Source organism: Podarcis vaucheri, assembly GCF_965113315.1.
Source record: "Podarcis vaucheri genome assembly, chromosome: 16".
Classification (NCBI taxonomy): domain Eukaryota; kingdom Metazoa; phylum Chordata; class Lepidosauria; order Squamata; family Lacertidae; genus Podarcis; species Podarcis vaucheri.
In genome coordinates, this window is record NC_138754.1 from 27,787,716 (window position 1) to 27,806,640 (window position 18,925).

General features: G+C 50.0%; 2 protein-coding genes across 2 annotated transcripts; one reads left to right on the forward strand and one right to left on the reverse strand.

Moving 5' to 3' along the window:
* The first annotated feature begins 11 nt into the window (after nt 1-11).
* On the forward strand, nt 12-5,933 carry SNRPD3 (small nuclear ribonucleoprotein D3 polypeptide). The gene is made up of 4 exons (XM_082203530.1): nt 12-165; nt 2,240-2,389; nt 4,444-4,636; nt 5,769-5,933. The coding sequence occupies exons 2-4, from the start codon at nt 2,264-2,266 to the stop codon at nt 5,828-5,830; spliced, it is 381 nt and encodes a 126-aa protein (XP_082059656.1). The 5' UTR covers nt 12-165; nt 2,240-2,263; the 3' UTR covers nt 5,831-5,933.
* A 1,657-nt stretch (nt 5,934-7,590) lies between these two features.
* LRRC75B (leucine rich repeat containing 75B) lies at nt 7,591-18,693 on the reverse strand. The gene is made up of 4 exons (XM_082203377.1): nt 18,083-18,693; nt 14,429-14,557; nt 10,091-10,203; nt 7,591-9,070 (listed from the first exon to the last, which is right to left on the reverse strand). The coding sequence occupies exons 1-4, from the start codon at nt 18,392-18,394 to the stop codon at nt 8,542-8,544; spliced, it is 1,083 nt and encodes a 360-aa protein (XP_082059503.1). The 5' UTR covers nt 18,395-18,693; the 3' UTR covers nt 7,591-8,541.
* Between the last annotated feature and the right edge of the window lie 232 nt (nt 18,694-18,925).

The window sequence follows — 18,925 nt, forward strand, 5'->3', positions numbered from 1 at the left end:
CTGTCGAGCAGGGGTCTCGTTTCCCGGGCGACTCCTCAAGCGTGTAACACAAGAGGCCCAGACGGGCTCGGGGCGACTTCCTTTATCCGAGGCGCGCTGCATGCTGGGACACCGGCGGGCGAGGAAACGGAGGCACGCCGTAGCGGAGAGCGGGAGCGCCTGACGGTGAGTTGCAAAGGGAGGCCGGCCTGGCTCGGCCTAGCTTAGTCCAGCCCGGCCCGCGAAGCGAGGTTCCCTCCTTCCCTCCCTCGCGGTTTCTTCCGGGGGGGGGGCTCAGTTTGAGCTGCCCTCGCTCGACCCGCGGAGCTCCCAGGCCCCGCTTAGGACTGCTGCATTCCTACTCAGAGTAGACCCTTCTCCCTAATCTCCCGTTGGAATTTAGTCGCTCACGTCTGTTTCCGCGAGTTTAGTACGTGGGACTTGGTTGGATGCAGCCCAGTGGAGGCAGGTCACTGGAGTGCGTTGATTTCAGTGGCCTACTCCTGAGTAGTACCGACTAGAGAGCCACGTTGGTTGGGCACTGGGTAGGGGAACGTATTCCCCACCCCCTAAGGAAGCGGGCTTAACGCAGGGCTGTCAGCCCCCCCCCCCGAAATTCCTTCAACTGGAAGGGGGGGAACTATCCAAAAGCACCCCACTGATTTCACAGTGTTAGTGTATGGTGGGGGGGGGATATTTTTGCGTGTGCTTAACCGAGACCCTTTGGTGCATTTCGTCGAAGGTACGGGCCCACCAAGTACATAGGCCCGATTCATTCTCAGCCTTCCCTTGCCTGGTGTCATACAGCTGTATTGGACTACGACTTCCATCGGCCGCAGAATTAGCTTGGCATACCGGGCTGGATCTGATGGGAGCTGTAGTCCTAGGCACTTCGAGGCTGGGGGAGGATGTAATAGCTGCTTTATGATCCCTCTGATCTCTGGAATGCTCCTCCATCTCAGGTGAAGCTAGCACCAACATTTTCCCCCTTTGGATGGCAATTGAAGATGAGTCCTTTTGGCCAGACTCTGGGCAGTGGAGGGACGCGGGTGGCGTTGTGGGTTAAACCACAGAGCCTAGGACTTGCCGATCAGAAGGTTGGCGGTTCAAATCCCCGCGATGGGGTGAGCTCCCGTTGTTCGGTCCCTGCTCCTGCCAACCTAGCAGTTCAAAAGCATGTCAAAGTGCAAGTAGATAAATAGGCGGGAAGGTAAACGGCATTTCCTTGTGCTCGTCTAAGCGGCTTAGTCATGCTGGCCACATGACCTGGAAGCTGTACGCCGGCTCCCTAGGCCAATAAAGTGAGATGAGCGCCGCAACCCCAATGTCAGTCACGACTGGACCTAAAGGTCAGGGGTCCCTTTACCTTTACCTGCACAGTGGGTGAGCTGCGTTCCAGTGGCTCTGTTCTGAACACCAGCTGTTTGTCAATGTTATTGGTGTCTGTGTTAAAGTTTAGTTATCTTTAATGTTTTATATGCAGCTATATTATTAGTATTTAACCTGCCTTCGCATTGTATGGAGGACAGGATTGTAAACTGAATAAACAGCAGCAAGAACAATAATAATAATAATAATAATATTTGGTGCTTACATGAAGCATGCCTTGCTCTTCTGAGGAGCACAATATAGCCTGACAGGCAGATTTGCACCTCATTCCCCCTGCCAAACTTCCCATTATACCTCTGGTTTTGGAAAAATTTACCACCTAGTTCCCTGCTGTGGGTTTGTTTTCTGCTTCAATCACACTGGATTTGACTCTATTCTGATGATCCTCAATGTTGCTTGATGAGTTTTGTGATGCTTCCTCAGATGGTCTATAGATGTCATTACCCTTGTACAGTGGTGCCCCGCAAGACGAATGCCTCGCAAGATGGAAAACCCGCTAGACGAAAGGGTTTTCCGTTTTGGAGGTGCTTCGCAAAACGAATCTCCTATGGGCTTGCTTCGCAAGACGACAATGTCTTGCGAGTTCCTGCTGGTTTTTTTTCCTCCCCCCTTTTTCTAAGCCGCTAATCCGCTTATCAGCTGATCCGATCAGCAGATAAGCCGCCAATAGCGCTAATCCGCTAATCCTTCAATGGGCTTGCTTCGCAAGACGAAAAAACCGCTAGACGAAGAGAATCACAGAACGGATTCTTTTCGTCTTGCGAGGCACCACTGTACCTTACTTCCTGGGAGTACAAGACACTCTAAAGAAGGGGCAGCCATGGAACAAAAGCTGTTAACACGATGTTGCATTTCCCCCTTCCTCTCTCAGGTTTGAACACACCCAGCTTCAGTCATGTCTATCGGAGTGCCAATTAAAGTCCTGCATGAAGCAGAGGGTCATATTGTGACCTGTGAGACGAATACAGGAGAAGTATACCGCGGAAAGCTCATTGAGGCTGAGGACAACATGAATTGTCAGGTAGGTGGGCTTTGAGAAGTGGTGATGGGTGGCTAGGAGGATGTGGCCAGAACAAAATGGCCCGCTTTCGGTCTTCATCTGTCTTAGCTTTGTCTTTAAAAAATCAAGAAAACCGTAATTGGGGCTCCCCTGATAGAGAGAGAATGCAGACATTACTTGGCCACCAAAGTGATTGAGTGATTGGTCATTCCCCCTTCACCCTAAGTTCACAAAGCAGGTTGTGACAATTAAAAATACAACATAAAAAAGAAATTCTAAAAACCTACAATTACAAAAATATACACCTCGGGTGTTGAAGGCAAGGGTCAAGAGATGTTTTCTTCAACATTCACAGAAAACTGTATAATGAAGTTGCCAAGTGCACCTCTACAGGGAAGGAGTGTCACAGATTAAGGGCTAAGTTCGTAGGCTCCTCCTTTGTGAATTAGTCCTGTCCTCTTTCAAAGCCATCCAAGTTGGTGGTGATTGCTGCCTTCTGTGGTAGCTAGTGCTACAATTTAACTCTGCGCTGCACGGATAAGTCCTTCTTTTTTTCAGTCCTGAATCTCCCAACATTTGGCTTCGTTGGATACCCCCAGATTCTTGTTTTTTGAGAGAGAGAGAGAAACTTTCCTCTGCCCGCTTTCTCCATGGCATGCTAAATTTTATAAACTTCTATGAAGTTTTTTTTATATAAAACCTCTTACCTTGCCCCCCCCCAATCCCAACTATTATTTAATTTTCCTGCATTGCAGAGGTACGATTAGAGGACCCTCGGGTTACCTTCCACAATTATGTGATTCTATGGCTGCCACAGATAATACCTTCTGTCACCTATCCCTGGGCTTATCTCTCCCTGGAGCTTCCCAATGTTGCTGGACTACAGCTCCCATCACCCTTGACCATTGGCCATGCTGGCTGGGACTGATGGGAGTCATAGTTTATCAACATCTGGTGGGCACCACATTGGCTACCTCTCCTTTTAAAGGGCTCCAGTCGCCCTCAACACCAGTTGAGTTGATGCAGAAGAGGTTTTCAGAGTGGGCAAGGACTCTTATCTGCTGAGGTGGGCACAAGCGCTTTTAAGAGAGCCAGTGTGGTGTAGTGGTTAAGAGCGGTAGTCACGTAATCTGGGTAACCGGGTTCGCTTCTCCGCTCCTCCACATGCAGCTGCTGGGTGACCTTGGGCCAGTCACACTTCTCTGAAGTCTCTCAGCCCCACTCACCTCACAGAGTGTTTGTTGTGGGGGAGGAAGGGAAAGGAGATTGTTAGCCGCTTTGAGACTCCTGAAGGGGAGTGAAAGGCGGGATATCAAATCCAAACTCTTCTTCTTCTTCTTCTAATAGTAAAAGGAAAATCCTGAGCCTAGGTTGCTACTCCAGAAAAACTCCCTAAACAAAGCAAAGCTCTCCTGGTATATCTTCTTTGGCAGTCTTCGCCAACCTGGTGCCCTCCACCAGGAGTTTTGGACCACAGCTGCCTTCAGCCCCAGCCAGCCCCAGCCATATGATGCTGGCGCTGATGGGACTTGCAGTACAAAACAGCTGAAGGGCATTGGATTGTCAATGGCTGCGCTCCAGTATGATACTTTGGAACATCTGCTTCATTTACTCCACAGGCTGTTAAACATTGAGGATTTCTTAATGCTTTTTTAAAAAAATTAATTGCTGTGACTTCTTTGTCCTTTGCCATCACATTTGTATTTTTAAAAAAACATTTCCGTAATTGCCCTAGGAATTTTGATTAGCTATTAAAGGGTGGGGATAAAATTTAAGAAATAAGGCATGGAGAACTGAGATCAACATACAGATGCTGGCAACTTTGCTGCTTCGTCTGTTCCTGCACCTATCCTGCTGTTCTCAAGCTAATCTGAAAACAAGGGCTGTTCCTTGCTGCTTTAAAGACACATCCAGAGAAATGGGAAAGCAAAATGCTTTTCACTTGTCTTAACTCGCCAATATGACATACTTGGCCAGAGAGCCTTTCCATTTTAGGAACCAGTTGGCCGGTTTTGCCGTTGAGCTTCTTTTCTCAAAGGCTCTGTCCTGTTCAGCCACTCATTCTCTCTTTCCAGATGTCCAACATCACAGTGACCTACAGAGATGGGCGCGTGGCGCAACTAGAGCAGGTGTACATTCGGGGGAGCAAAATCAGATTCCTCATCTTGCCCGATATGCTGAAAAATGCACCAATGCTGAAAAGTATGAAGAACAAAAACCAGGGCTCTGGGGCCGGAAGGGGCAAAGCTGCTATCCTGAAAGCCCAGGGTAAGTAGTGGGGCAGGCTGTGTGCTGCATGGGAAGCCAACTTACGTTGTGTCAGATCATTGGGGTCCTGCTTGCTCAGTATTGCCTACACTGACTGGCAGCAGTGGGTCACCAGACCAGAATTTCTCTTGCCCATACTGAGAGATGCTTCCAAGGATTGAACCTGGGCCCGTCTGCTCTCCATTGCTGACTAGGGCTGGGTTTTCAACATCATGGTATATCACCAGCTAAACATTGTGTTATACCGAAACAGTCAAACCTTGGTTCCAGAACGGCTTAGTTGCTGAACAAATTGGCTCCTGAATGCCGGAAACCCAGAAGTGTTCCGGTTTGCAAAAGTTTTTTGGAAGCCGAACTTCCAATGCGGCTTCCGCTTGACCGCAGGAAGCTCCTGCAGCCAATCGGAAGTCACATCTTGGTTTTTGAACGGTTTCGGGAGTCGAACGGACTCCTGGAATAGATTTAAGTTCAAGAACCAAGGTACCACTGTATATCACAATGTCTGAAATAAAGATGGAGCTATGCAGAGGCATAAGCTAGCTTTGCGGTTTTCCCCGCTTTATGATTTTTGCATAACATGCACATCCATCATGATTCACAATATATTGCCAGGTCAAAAATTGTGAAGCCGCTATCTTGCTATGGACTTCAGTCAGTTTTGGACAATATACTACCCAGCCCTATTACTGACTTATAGCCCTTATCAGAATGGAAGGCCTGGCTCTTGGCAGCAGATGCTGCAGGCTGAGCTGACCCCTTTGGAAGGTTCCAAGTTGATTCAGGATAGTCAAAAGGTAGTACTTCCTACAATGCACAAGCAGCTATGAAATGTGCTGCCACGGACATGGCCCGTGGCTTAGATGCCTTTTAAAAGTGGGGTGGGTTTGTCAGTGGCTGCTGGTCCTGATGGCTGAAGCAAAACTGCATCTAAATCCTGTTTGCTTCGGAGAAGCAGCAGAGGTGTGTTTATGTGATGGCCATATTTTTCTCCTCGAGATCATCTCAGAAGCAGCAGTTTGCAGTCAGTGGGCCTTTGGTCTGACTCAGCGGGGAACCCTTCTTGAATGTTCTTACAGGGTTTGCGCTTCCCCTGTTCAGTTTATGGCATTGTTTGCTGTTGTTTCCCCTGCAGTGGCTGCCAGAGGAAGAGGGCGTGGCATGGGCCGTGGCAACATTTTCCAGAAGCGGCGGTAACTTCGGACACAGCCTTTTCTCAATGAATTGAAAACTGTAGTTGTAAAATGTGGTGGTGATGGGCTTTTGTGTTATTCAATAAATGTGTTTCTTACAAAATGGAGGGACAGCTTCCGTTGTGTGGCATGAACTTCATTGTGGGGGGTACTGCTTTGATGTTGCCACAAAAGGTGAATAAGCCTGGCCCAGGAGATGGGGGCAAGCAGACAGACAGAAAGGCTACCATCATGCTGTACCTGTTGCTTCTGCACCAGTTCCAGACTGATTTTCAGCAGCCAGTGCTACTGGTCAGTTGAGGCGGCTTCTTTTTTTACCTTTGCCTGTGAGTCAGCTATGAGCCTGTTGATTTTCAGTTCAGATTTTTCACCCACCATTTATAACAGCAACTTGGGAGATGGTGGTGTTTTCTCCCAGGGCTCAGCAGATGGGTTGTTCCAAGAACTGGATGGTAGATGATCTTAGAAAGTGTTCTTCTTCCTCATAACGTTTTCAGCCCGGGGGGGGGGGGTAGACATCACTTTAAAACCAAGACCAACAACTTAGTAAGAAATAAAACATTGTAAGGTGAAACCACACTTTACCTTGATTATTTATTTAGGTTTGAAGCGGCGTCCTTTGCAAAAAGTTTGCACATTCAGCGAGTACTGTTTGCATGAGCTTGCATCTGCAGACTGAATTCAGGCTGTTCATTTTGCCAGAACATTGTTCTGGGTGGGGTCTTTGGAGGGGATTTTTTCAGGCACAGAGGAGAGGTAGATGAGCAACAGCTTTGCCAGTGCAGATGAGGCCAGTGTGCTGCATATTTGATATTAGAGGTATCTCCTTTTAACCTGTAATGTGACCCCTGAGCATATTCATTGGCAGCCTTCTGAATCATCCCAGTGGCCCAGTGAGGGAGGCAGCAGCTCTGGAAGTTCAAAGGCAGAGACCATTCCCAGCTAGGCTACCCGAGATCCTTTCCAAGGGAAATCACAGGCAACACATGCCTTCTACTAGTGCAATGGCCACTTGCTGGAGGTCGGATCTTGGCTCCTGATAAAACCCAGATTTTTAGAGCAAATATTCTCTGCGAGCTGCCTGGAAGCTTTGCAGCATCATTATGTGGCTGGGGAATGCGCCAGTCATAATTCTGCCTTCACACACAGCCTGGAGAGGGAGGGAAACCAGAGGACGAAAAATCTGCTGCTTCGGGAGAGAGAAACGTTGCAGCCCAACATTGCATGGGTTTGTTCAGATCAGAAAGTGGAATCCAGTCTCACCTCCCAGCCTGTCCAAAAATTGCCAGACCCAGTTCCTTGGAGGGCTTTAAAGGCACCTCCCAGCCCTGAGACAGTGCCATCACCACAGTAACATTCAGGGTGGGGGGTTCCTATTACTAATGTGGAAAGACACAAGATGGGAGAGGGCATCTCCCAGTAAAAGTTTGCTTGAGGGCAACTGTTGCTGCTTCAAGTGGGTTAGCCTGCAGGTGTTTTATGTGCTGCAAATGTTCGGAGGACATCATTTTAAATCTCTGGATTTTTAGCAAAATTACAAGTAGCTCAGAAAGCAAAACACCTAGTAGGGACAAACGTGGGGTTTGCTACTTAAATTGTAGCAGATGGAGTTCAGTTTTAGTGTAGCAAGCTTTTAAACTTTTCTGGGATGTCTCCCTCTGCTTTTTCTTTCTTTCGCCCTCCCTGCATCATACGGTTTGTGCGTGAGCCCTTTCATTTGTCTGCATGCAACCTCCCTCCTTCCCACTGCAATGCTTTTGCCTCTTATTCCAAGAAGACCATTTATTATCATTCGCCACATACAGCAATGGTCAACACTGAAAAATGCACAGGGGAGGTTTTCCAACTCTCCCTTCAGTTTCCTTGCTGGCATCGGAAGCGGAGCCTTGTCAACACTGCTTCAAAAATTGTCAGGTGATCCTTTACAAGCAGCAAGCGGTGCAGAACTTTTGCATGTTGTTTTTGTTTTAAAAAAAATACATGCACATTTGTATCTCCATCTCAAACAGCCCATGCAGCAGAGATGCTCCCATGAGACTCCTCCCCCTGCTCCAGTTTGGTCCATAACTGAATCTGAAAAGGGATATCATCTCTGCCTTTGCTGCAACTCCCAGTCCCCTACCTCACATATTCTTAGCCTTGAAATATCCTGACGCTGCAACACAGTCACATGTCCTTGGCTTGCGCACTCTGTAGAACGTTGCATTCCATTGCCCTTTTGTCTGGAGACTGGAACAAAAAAACCCAAAACAAAATACCAGGCTTGCAGCAGCTGCCACCGCCTCTCCTTTCTAAGGTCTGCAAGCCATGGCCGCTCAGCCTTTAGATGCAGCCTCCATCCCACCACCACTTGGGGGTACAGGCCCCCACCTGCAAGCTGAGGGAGGGGGCAGGAGCTGCTGCTTTGTCCCAACAACTTGTGGTGCTGCTCATTTTAAGTTCTCTACCTTGCCCACTGCCTCCTGATGGCTCGCTCTTCCTAGGTCTGCATTCATGGCCACAGTAAGTGACTAGTCCCTGTTGGGTGGGGGCGTGTCTGTGTAATGCAAACAGTGGTTAGGAGGAAGCTGCTCTGGGGAGCAGATGGCAGCAACGGGCCCTGGCTGGAAATCTTCCAAGCTGGGCAGGGTTGCTGGTAAAGGCAAGAGGACCTCTTGCGGTCGGGACTCTCGCTGCCAGGGCTTCAATCTTGCAGAGGAGGCCTCGCACGCCCAATCACCTTTCGCAGGACTGCGGAGGGAAGTCGTGGGACTTGCTTCCAGCTGCTGCACCTTCCTCTTCCTCCGTCTGGCTGGCCTCTGCTCCACTGGAGAGTTCGGCCTCACAGTCAAGGACCTCGTAAATGGTGGGCAGCGTGGTGTGCTGGCCCAGGCGCTTCCGCAAGCCCACGAGCAGCGGCTGGGGCATGGACGAGATATCCACGTTGTTGCCAAGGTCGATCCACGCCAAGGAGGGGAACTTGCTCGCCTCCTTCATGGCGTCGGTGAGGTCCTTCACAGTGGCGCGGGTCAGGCGGTTCCCATTGAGGGAGAGGTGAGTGAGGTTGGGCAGTGGCCACAGGAAAGGCAGCAACAGGTGCATCATCTCGTCCGTCAGGTCGGTGAAGCTCAGGTCCACAGTGCTCAAGTCCTCACCTTTGTTCTGCAGGTAGTAAGCCAGGCGGTGGATGTCTCTCATGGAAAGGGGGATCCCTGATAGATCCATCGTGTCCGGGCTCAGCTTCTTTTGCAAGCTGTTTTTCAGACTAAGAGAGAGAGAGAGAAAGAAAAAGACAGTTTTTAGAAGGAGGCGAGCTTCAAAACAGAGTCTAAAGCAGCGGTTCTCAACCTGTGGGTCCCCAGATGTTGTTGGACTACAACTCCCATCATCCCTGAGCTCTGGCCTTGCTAGCTAGACATGATGGGAATTGTAGTTCAACAACATCTGGGGACCCACAGGTTGAGAAACGCTGGTCTAAAGACCATCACCTCCTGGCAAATGGAAGGGGAAGAAATGGAAGCAGTGAGAGATTTTACTTTCTTGGGCTTCATGATCACTGCAGATGGTGACAGCAGCCACGAAATTAAAAGACGCCTGCTTCTTGGGAGAAAAGCAATGACAAACCTAGACAGCATCTTAAAAAGCAGAGACATCACCTTGCCAACAAAGGTGGCTATGGTTTTCCCAGTAGTGATGTATGGAAGTGAAAGCTGGACCATAAAGAAGGCTGATCGCCGAAGAATTGATGCTTTTGAATTATGGTGCTGGAGAAGACTGTTGAGAGTCCCATGGACTGCAAGAAGATCAAACCTCTCCATTCTGAAGGAAATCAGCCCTGAGTGCTCACTGGAAGGACAGATCCTAAAGCTGAGGCTCCAATACTTGGGCCACCTCATGAGAAGAGAAGACTCCCTGGAAAAGACCCTGATGTTGGGAAAGATGGAGGGCACAAGGAGAAGGGGACAACAGAGGACGAGATGGTTGGACAGTGTTCTCGAAGCTACCAGCATGAGTGACCAAACTGCAAGAGGCAGCGGAAGAGAGGCATGCCTGGCATGCTGTGGTCCATGGGATCACGAAGAGTCGGACATGACTAAACGACAACAACAACAAAGACCTTCAAAACATGGGTTGGTCATGCTGTGTCTGACAGGTCTGGTCCTTAAGGGCACACCCCTTTCATGAGCAAACTTAGGGGATATTTAATCTCCAGGAAGAGATTCCTTGCCTGAAATCTGCACCCAGACTCCCCACCCCCGACTCCAGCCCAATCCTCATCCCTCACCTGGCCTGGGACCTCCGCCGGGGCAGGCCTTGCCGGTGCCACTTGGAATGAGGAGTCAAGTGGTAAATCAGCTGCCGGCAGATCCGGTCTGAGGACTTCCAGGGGTCGTATTCCTGAAAGCAGAAGACCTGAAGTCATTGGCAGGGACTCAGGCACTGGTCTCCTCCGTTTGTGCAGTGCCCACCCCCCCTCCTGCGCCACAGCTCTAGCGTTTCCTGCAGATCAACGCAGATCCATTTCCCCCAAAACATCCTGTCCTGGTGCTCAGGCGTCAGTAGAGCCAGCTCAAAGGGGAAGAGCCTGGCGGAATAAGACCTCTGTGAAATAATAAACAGCAAAAGCAGCCGTGGTGTTGTTCTGCAAACCAGACCTCCAAAAGGTCTGGGCACTTTCTTTCCAAATGTCACTGAACTGTGGCAAGCTTCACATCCCTTCGCTCGATCCTTATTAAGACTGGTTTTTGGAGTCTTTTCCTGGGCCTACATGGCTTCCTCGGCTTTTCATGTCCCTGGAAGAATACCAAATCCGGCCATCCAGGGTAGACTCTGCAACCGCAGCTCACCATGTGAGGGCTGCTCTGAAGAGAGGAGAGCTGGAACCCAGAGGAATTTTATGGATGCTGGCTTACCTCATCTTAGCAGAGATGCTGAACTATCAGCCAGGCCAGAGAAGCTCACCTGGTGCCATCCTTACATGCATTTAGGCGCCAAGCAAAAACATCCCTTTTTACCCAGGCCTTCGGCCAATGAACAATCTATGGCCTTATAAAATTGTGGGAAACTGCTGTTATGGTTTTTCTTCCCGTGGTTGTTTTATTTTGTTATTATTATTATTACGCCATGTAAATTATGTTTTAAATGTTGTACACCATGCTGGGATGTTCAGATAAAGGATGTAATAATAATACAGTGGTACCTCAGGTTAAGAACTTAATTTGTTCTGGAGGTCCATTCTTAATCTGAAACTGTTCTTAACCTGAGGTACCACTTTAAACGGCCTCGGTCCAGTATACCTGAAGGAGTGTCTCCACCTCCATCGTTCTACCCGGACACTGAGGTCCAGCACTGAGGGCCTTCTGGCGGTTCCCTCACTGCGAGAAGCGAAGGTGCAGGGAACCAGGCAGAGGGCCTTCTTGGTAGTGGCACCCAACCTGTGGAACACCCTCCCACCAGATGTCAAAGAGAACAACTACCAGACTTTTAGAAGACATCTGAAGGCAGCCCTGTTTAGGGAAGCTTTTAATGTTTGATGTATCACAGTATTTTAATATTCTTTTGGAAGCTGCCCAGAGTGGCTGGGAAAACCCAGCCAGATGGGCGGGGTATAAATAATAAATTATTATTATTATTATAGCTAATGAGGCCTCTCGCTGCTGCCGCACGATTTCTGTTCTCATCCTGAGGTAAAGTTCTTAACCCGAGGTACTATTTCTGGGTTAGTGGCGTCTGTAACCTGAAGCGTATGTAACCCGAGGTACCACTGTAGTAGTAGTAGTAATAATAATAATAATAATAATAATAATAATAATATCGTGCCCATCTAGCTGGGTTGTTCCAACCACTCTGGACAGCTTCCAACACACATAAAAACATAATGAAACACCAAACATTAAAAACTTCCCGATAAATAAATAAATAAATAAATAAAGGCACAAATCTGTGGACTATATGGAACTGGCGGAAATGACTGGCAGAATCCGAGACCAGGGAGAAGAGTCGGTGGAAGAAGATTGGAAGAAATTTAAAGACTATTTACAGAAATATTGCAAAATTAATGAATGTTAGAATGATGTCTGAATGAAGTTAAGTGGTTTTAGCAGCAATGTTATTAAGGTGTATGTAAAAATGGATTGTTAATAGATGAAAATTCAAAGTTATAATTTATTAAGTTAAAGGATTAAGATAAAAACAAAGAGGGAAAGGAATTGCTGAATTAATTAACAGAACTGGAATACAAAAAAGGGAGGTGTGAGGAGGTCAGGGAAGTAAGGAAATGAAATGTAAGGTACGGAAAGACTGATGTGTTTTTTCTTTTTAAATGTTTATTATCTTTTTTCTGTATTTTGTATTTTGTATTTTTATTTTTATTTTTTATTTCCCCCCCTCTTTTTATTTATGTAATTTTTTCTTTGAAACTTTAATAAATATCATATATATATCTAAAAAACCAAATCTGCAAAGGCCCTCAAGTGATGTTGAGGCAGAATAATCTCTGAGGCTGGCTGGCCTTTTCCTCTCCCGTTCCCCCACCCCCATGACAACAGCTTCTCCCTGCACAAGCCTAGCTCAGCTGCATCAGATGTGGCCCTGTTTGCTCTGAAAAGGCAAGGGAGTGGCTGTCTGCAACTTCAGAGTGCTTACTCTCTTTTTGTTTTTTGCAGGGGTGTGTTTGTGTGTGATGTTCTTTCTTCTGCATTTTTGGGGTTGTTCAGTGCCAAGGTACTGGACACGGAGCCTCCCCCGAGGGAGCCCCTTCCCCAATTCCAAAACCTCACCACCACCCTGCAGTGCTTGACTCAACACATTACATCCTGAGCTGATGCAAATGCCCAGGGGAGACTCTCTGCCATGATAGCTTTTTTTTTTTTAAAGCCTCCAAGTTCAGGAGCAGTCTACCTCTGAGTAAGTAAAGGGACCCCTGACCATTAGGTCCAGTCGTGACCGACTCTGGGGTTGCGGCGCTCATCTCGCTTTACTGGCCGAGGGAGCCGGCCTACAGCTTCTGGGTCATGTGGCCAGGATGACTAAGCCGCATCTGGCGAACCAGAGCAGCGTGCAGAAACGCCGTTTACCTTCCCGCTGGAGCGGTACCTATTTATCTACTTGCACTTTGACGTGCTTTCGAACTGCTAGGTTGGCAGGAGCAGGGACCGAGCAACGGGAGCTCACCCCGTCGCGGGGATTCGAACCGCCAACCTTCTGATCGGCAAGTCCTAGGCTCTGTGGTTTAACCCACAGTGCCACCCGTGTCCCTACAACCTCTGAGTACCAACTGCAATAAGAACAGATCAGCAGGGGAGGAGCTACCAACATCTCCAAAGATACCTGGACAGCCACAGAATGATGGCTTGAGCCAAAGAGCCATGGCATAGCATGGGCCTGCAGATACAGAGGCATCACGCCGCTTGTGAGTGAGGGAGCTCCTTGTGAGTAAGCAACCCAGAAACACCTTTATCACCAGCAGCTGTGGCCTATATAAAGCCTCCCTCTTCTTCCTCCCAGTTGCTGGAAACAACACGGGTCTCTGGCTCCTCGCTTCTTCCTTGCCTGAGCTTCTATGATATCAACCTTGGATGGCAGCCTGTTCTTGTTTGATTCCCTGCCTTTGACCTTGGCTAGTTTAGACTGCGCTGCCCCGGAAACCCTGCCGACATCTGTGAGTGCTTTGGGGAGAGGCTTGTAGGATGGATGGCGGCTAACAGATTGAGGTTGAATCCTGACAAGACAGAAGTACTGTTTTGGGGGGACAGGGGGCGGACGGGTGTGAGGGATTCCCTGGTCCTGAATGGGGTAACTGTGCCCCTGAAGGACCAGGTGCGCAGCCTGGGAGTCATTTTGGACTCACAGCTGTCCATGGAGGTGTAGGTTAATTCTGTGTCCAGGGCAGCTGTCTACCAGCTCCACCTGGTACGCAGACTAAGACCCTACCTGCCCGCGGACTGTCTTGCCAGAGTGGTGCATACTCTAGTTATCTCCCGCTTGGACTACTGCAATGCACTCTACGTGGGGCTACCTTTGAAGGTGACCCGGAAACTGCAATTAATCCAGAATGCGGCAGCTAGACTGGTGACTGGGAGTGGTCGCTGGGACCACATAACACCAGTTCGGAGAGATCTGCATTGACTCCCAGTATGTTTCCAAGCACAATTCAAAGTGTTGGTGCTGACCTTTAAAGCCCTAAACGGCCTCGGTCCAGTATACCTGAAGGAGCCTCTCCGCCCCCATCGTTCAGCCCGGACACTGGGGTCCAGCTCCGAGGGCCTTCTGGCAGTTCCCTCATTGCGAGAAGTGAGGTTACAGGGAACCAGACAGAGGGCCTTCTCGGTAGTGGCGCCCACCCTGTGGAACGCCCTCCCTTCAGATGTGAAGGAAATAAGCAGCTATCCTATTTTTAAAAGACATCTGAAGGCAGCCCTGTTCAGGGAAGTTTTTAATATTTAATGCTGTACTGTTTTATCACTTGATTGGGAGCCACCCAATCTCAGCCAGATGGGCGGGGTATAAATAAATTGTTGTTGTTGTTGTTGTTGTATTTCCTGAGAGAGGGACCCTAGGAGAAGAAACTTCCAGGCACCTACTGCCCAACTAGCAAAACATGCACACCCCATAATGGGCTCACCTTTTGGGGGCACTGAAGGTCTCGTGCAAGGCTCATCAGGAGATCGTGGGAGATGGGATCCACAAGGTTGAGGAAGGCTGCGTTCTTGTAGAGAACTTCACTGAGGAATGTCCCTTCTAAACCAAGGTCCTGCAGGGAAAAGCCAAAAGATGGAATTGAGGGATCAGAATCTGGGCAAGGTTGTGGAGGGGGGGGTGAGATTCTATAGATGAGGGGAGCAGAATCACAGCCTCCTGGGCTAAATACTCTGCTCCTTTCTCAAAGAAGGGTTTCCTGGCAAAATCAGTCCCTGACGGAGCACTTGAAGGATAGCTGGCGACTTCCCTTAAAAATAAACATGGGGACCCAAGACCAACAACTGAGACAGACAACCATCCATTAAAGAGGAATTTGGTTCTGTTTCAGTATGAGGTGGGAATCAATTGGATGCTGAAAGGCTGGATGAAGCTCAAGCGCCGCAATGGGAAAGGAGCCTTAAGCCACCAAGTCAGGTTAAAACTGGGAGAAGGATGCCCTCCATCTTTATAATAATAATTTATTATTTGTACCCCGCCCATCTGGCTGGGTTTCCCCAGCCACTCTGGGCGGCTTCCACAAAGACCAAAAATACACTAAAATGTCACACATTAAAAACTTCCCTGCCTTAAGATGTCTTCTGAATGTCAGGTGGTTGTTTATCTCTTTGACATCTGATGGGAGGGTGTTCCACAGGGCAATCGCCACTACCGAGAAGGCCCTCTGCCTGGTTCCCTGTAGCTTTGCTTCTCGCAGTGAGGGAACTACCAGAAGGCCCTTGGAGCTGGACCTCAGTGTCCGGGCAGAACGATGGGGGTGGAGACGCTCCTTCAGGCATACTGGGCTGAGGCCGTTTAGGGCTTTAAAGGTCAACACCAACACTTTGAATTGTGCTCAGAAACGTACTGGGAGCCAGTGTAGGTCTTTCAAGACTGGTGTTACGTGGTCTCGGTGGCCGCCCCCAGTCACCAGTCTAGCTGCCGCATTCTGGATTAGTTGTAGTTTCCGGGTCACCTTCAAAGGTAGCCCCACGTAGAGCGCATTGCAGTAGTCCAAGCAAGAGATAACCAGAGCATGCACCACTCTGGCGAGACAGTCTGCAGGCTCTTTTTGTTCTACCACTTTTGGTAGAACAACTCCCATGAACCCAACCTCAGGGCGTTTGCACCCCCACATTTTAGCCAGGATTGCTCACCCAAACCTGGCTGGAGCTACATCTCAGCCTGTCCTCCCCCCCCCAAAAAAACACCAATGCTGGACGGACCTTTAAATTTGGACTCAGTCTGACCCTTATGTCGCCCCCCCTTATGGTTTTGATCAATGGGCTACTTTTAAAATGAGGCTGCATTTTAAATTGCATTTTAACCTGTATTTTAAATTGGTTCCCCCCCCCCCATTATGTTATTACTGTGATTTTACTGGTGTTAGCCACCCTGAGCCTGGCTCTGGCCAGGGAGGGTGGGGTATAAATAAAATGTATTATTATTATTATTATTATTATTATTATTATTATTATTAATCTGCCTGCCCACTACTGATTGGCTGGCAGCCAGACGGGCCCCTAAACCTCCATCCAGAGGAATCCCCCCCAAAAAAAACCCTCCCCAAAATGCTTCTCTTTCAAACGGCAGGGAAGTCCACCAAACCTGGAAGGATCCCTCCCTCACATGTAAGAGGGGTGGGGAAAAGAGGGAAAAAATTCAGGCGAAAGATAAAGGATTCCAAATTCTGAAACACAATTGAAGCATTGCCTTGATTTTACCACGAATAGAATAAAATGCTGGCTATTTTACTTTTTTTATTCCTTTGCAAAGAGTTAAGCTGACATGTATGAATGACTTACAGCTCCTCCTCTGCCTTTTTTTTTTTAAAAAAAGGGATGGTGGGTTCTTTCTTTCCCCTTGTCCTGTGTTTATGTTGCACAAGCTACTTGGGTTTACTTTGGAAGAAAGCCATAAATCCATCCTTCATAGGCTAATGATAATTATCATCAGTTATAATTGACTTCTCTGGTCAAGGGAGTGCTGGGTTTGGGGCAAAGGGGTTCCGAGGGTGTCGCTGCAAATTGCGCTTGAGGTATTTTAAATTTCTTCTGTTAAATATATGACCTTTCTCTTGTTATTTCCAAGAGGTACAATAAGATGGTCTCGCTAGGTTTGCAAAGTGGACTTAACGGTCAGAGGTCCCTTTACCTTTACCTGTAGAGCATTGGAGGTGGAGGAGACAAGGAAGCCCAGCTGAGTTAAGGGTTAAGAGTATATACTTCCTTCCAAGTATATAACCAGAACTGCAGTCTTAATCAACTACAATGATTTGTATATATTTAATGAAGTAATGGTGCTTTCATTTTAAAAAAATTGTATATTGTTTGCTGGCCAGGGGTTTATTGGGAAGAGGAGGAGGGAATATACCGTATTTTTCGGTGTATAAGACTAGGGCTTTTTCCTAAAAAAATAATGTCAAAAATTCAGGGGCGTCTTATACGTGGGGGAGTCTTATAGACGGGAAAATGTGGTAAATTTAATACTGATGAGGCTAATGATGATAGTACAGGCAATTCCCCATTTACGTGTGTTCGAAGTACACACAACCATGCGAGCATGCAACTGAGAACCCAGCAGTGGCACGAAAAGGAGAAAAAAGGCCCTAAAAAGCACAAAAACGGCATGAAAATAGTGTCTAGCAATCCCATGAGCCTTTGCATTGACCTTTGAGGCCTGTGCAGAGTTTTAGCAAGGAGATTTGGAGGGAGCGATTTCGGTTTGGTTTTTTAGGGTTTCCAGAGATTTAGAGGTGTTGCAGACTTTTTTAATGGTGTTCCCAATATATGCATTTTCCCTTAAACACGAGGTGCCTCAGAATGTAACCCCCGTGTAAATGGAGAGAGGAGTGTGAAAATGCCAAGCATTCTCTTAGGATCTCTTGTTCTCCAACTCACCGTGGGTGTCGGATCTAAAACACTTATTCCCCACAACTCTGAGATTGCTGCTTGGTTATTTCCCACTTTTAAAAATTCTGCTTTTATTTCAAAGCGTCCTTAGTTTCAGCTGAGAGCGTGCATCTTCCTACAGCGCCAGCCAGCTATGAAAGAATCATAAAGGGGTGGGCGGGGCACGGAGATGACTCGCGGCAGCGACGTTACACCGCCCGGAATCCCCGACGGCGTGGCGCAAACTCCTCGCTTCCCTCCACCGAGGACCCTCGGGCGACCTTGGAGGCCGCGGCAAGGGCAGGAGGCACCTCGGGCAACTCGCGACGATGCCCGCTGGGCAAGGCTTCTGCCCCGCGCCGGGCACCAGCTCGGGGACTCGGACGCGCCGTCGGATCCTGGCCAGGGGACACCCGGCGGGGCGTCGCGTCCCTGCGGGGCTCGCCTGGCCCCAAGCCCGGCACGCCCCCTTGCCAGCCACGCCCTGAGCAGGGAACAAAGCCTTGCACGTCGGTGCGGCCGCCCCTTAGCCGCCCAGCATGACGGCGCCGAGTCCGTCGAGCTTCCCCGGCCCGGCCCGGTGCCCCTCGAGCAGCCGTCTGCCGGCAAGTCTCGAAAGGCTTCGCGCGCCGCTTGAAAAGAGCAAAACGGCGGCCCTGGGAGCTCCGTCGAGGACGCGGCCCCGTCCCGCCCCGTCGGGCCGTGTTTACCTTGCGGAGAAGGCGGAGGGTGTGCGTCGCCTGGTCGCGGCGGCGCTGGCGGAGGGCCGCCTGGATGTCGCGGATCCAGCCCACCCGGCGCACGTAGGGGGGCGCCGGGCTGCTCTTCCGCAGCACCCCCGGCAGCTTCTCGGAGCTCAGCAGCCGCGAGGCCAGCGGGAAGCCCGGGCGGCGCCGCGGGAGCGGGGGCTCCTTCGGGCCCCGGCAGCCCTGCTTCTGCTTCTTCTTCTTGGGCCGGGGCGGCTCCCCTGCAGCCGCCGCCTCTTCCTCCAGGCTGCTCTGCCGCCCCAGCCGCGAGCCCATCGCCGGCCGGGGCTCGGCTCCGCGGGCAGGGCCTGGCCGAGCGGAGTCCCGGCGTGATCGAGGGGCGCCTGTTGGTTTGGGGGGGGGGCGTCTCTTTACATTCCGGCTGCTGCTGCTGCTGCCGGCGCCGCAGTGCCGGGCGGGCGGCGGCGGCGGCGGCGGCGTCTCTCCAGCCCGGCGCGGTCCCTCTGGAGCTCCGGCGCGCTCCCGCCCCGCCCGCGAGATGCGGCTCTCTTTCGGCGGCACGTGCGCGCGGCGGGGAGGGAGCCGAGTCTAAGTGGCGTCCGGCAAGGCGGGCGAGCGGGGGGAGCCTCTGTTCGGGGGCACCCCCTTCCTTCCCAGCCGTTTGCTACCTGCCCGGTCCCCCGCTTGTTCCGTCGGGACTTTGCCTTCCGCTTCTGCCTAGGATTTTGGAGCCCCCTCCTGGGTGGGGGGGCTTTCCTTCTCCCACCCCCGCTTTCCTTCTCCCACCCGCCTGAAACCTTGCCAGGCCCCGATCCCAAGGCGATCATCATCGCACCTTCCTTTTTC

What these genes read in the sequence shown, in the direction of transcription:
- SNRPD3 (XM_082203530.1), top strand. Translation starts at nt 2,264, where the DNA reads ATGTCTATCGGAGTGCCAATTAAAGTCCTGCATGAAGCAGAGGGTCAT. An exon ending in AGGACAACATGAATTGTCAG is followed by an intron (nt 2,390 to 4,443) that starts GTAGGTGGGCTT and finishes CTCTCTTTCCAG; the next exon opens with ATGTCCAACATCACAGTGAC. An exon ending in TGCTATCCTGAAAGCCCAGG is followed by an intron (nt 4,637 to 5,768) that starts GTAAGTAGTGGG and finishes TTTCCCCTGCAG; the next exon opens with TGGCTGCCAGAGGAAGAGGG.
- LRRC75B (XM_082203377.1), bottom strand. Translation starts at nt 18,394, where the DNA reads ATGGGCTCGCGGCTGGGGCGGCAGAGCAGCCTGGAGGAAGAGGCGGCG. An exon ending in CCCTCCGCCTTCTCCGCAAG is followed by an intron (nt 14,558 to 18,082) that starts GTAAACACGGCC and finishes TTTTCCCTGCAG; the next exon opens with GACCTTGGTTTAGAAGGGAC. An exon ending in CGGCGGAGGTCCCAGGCCAG is followed by an intron (nt 9,071 to 10,090) that starts GTGAGGGATGAG and finishes TCTCTCTCTTAG; the next exon opens with TCTGAAAAACAGCTTGCAAA.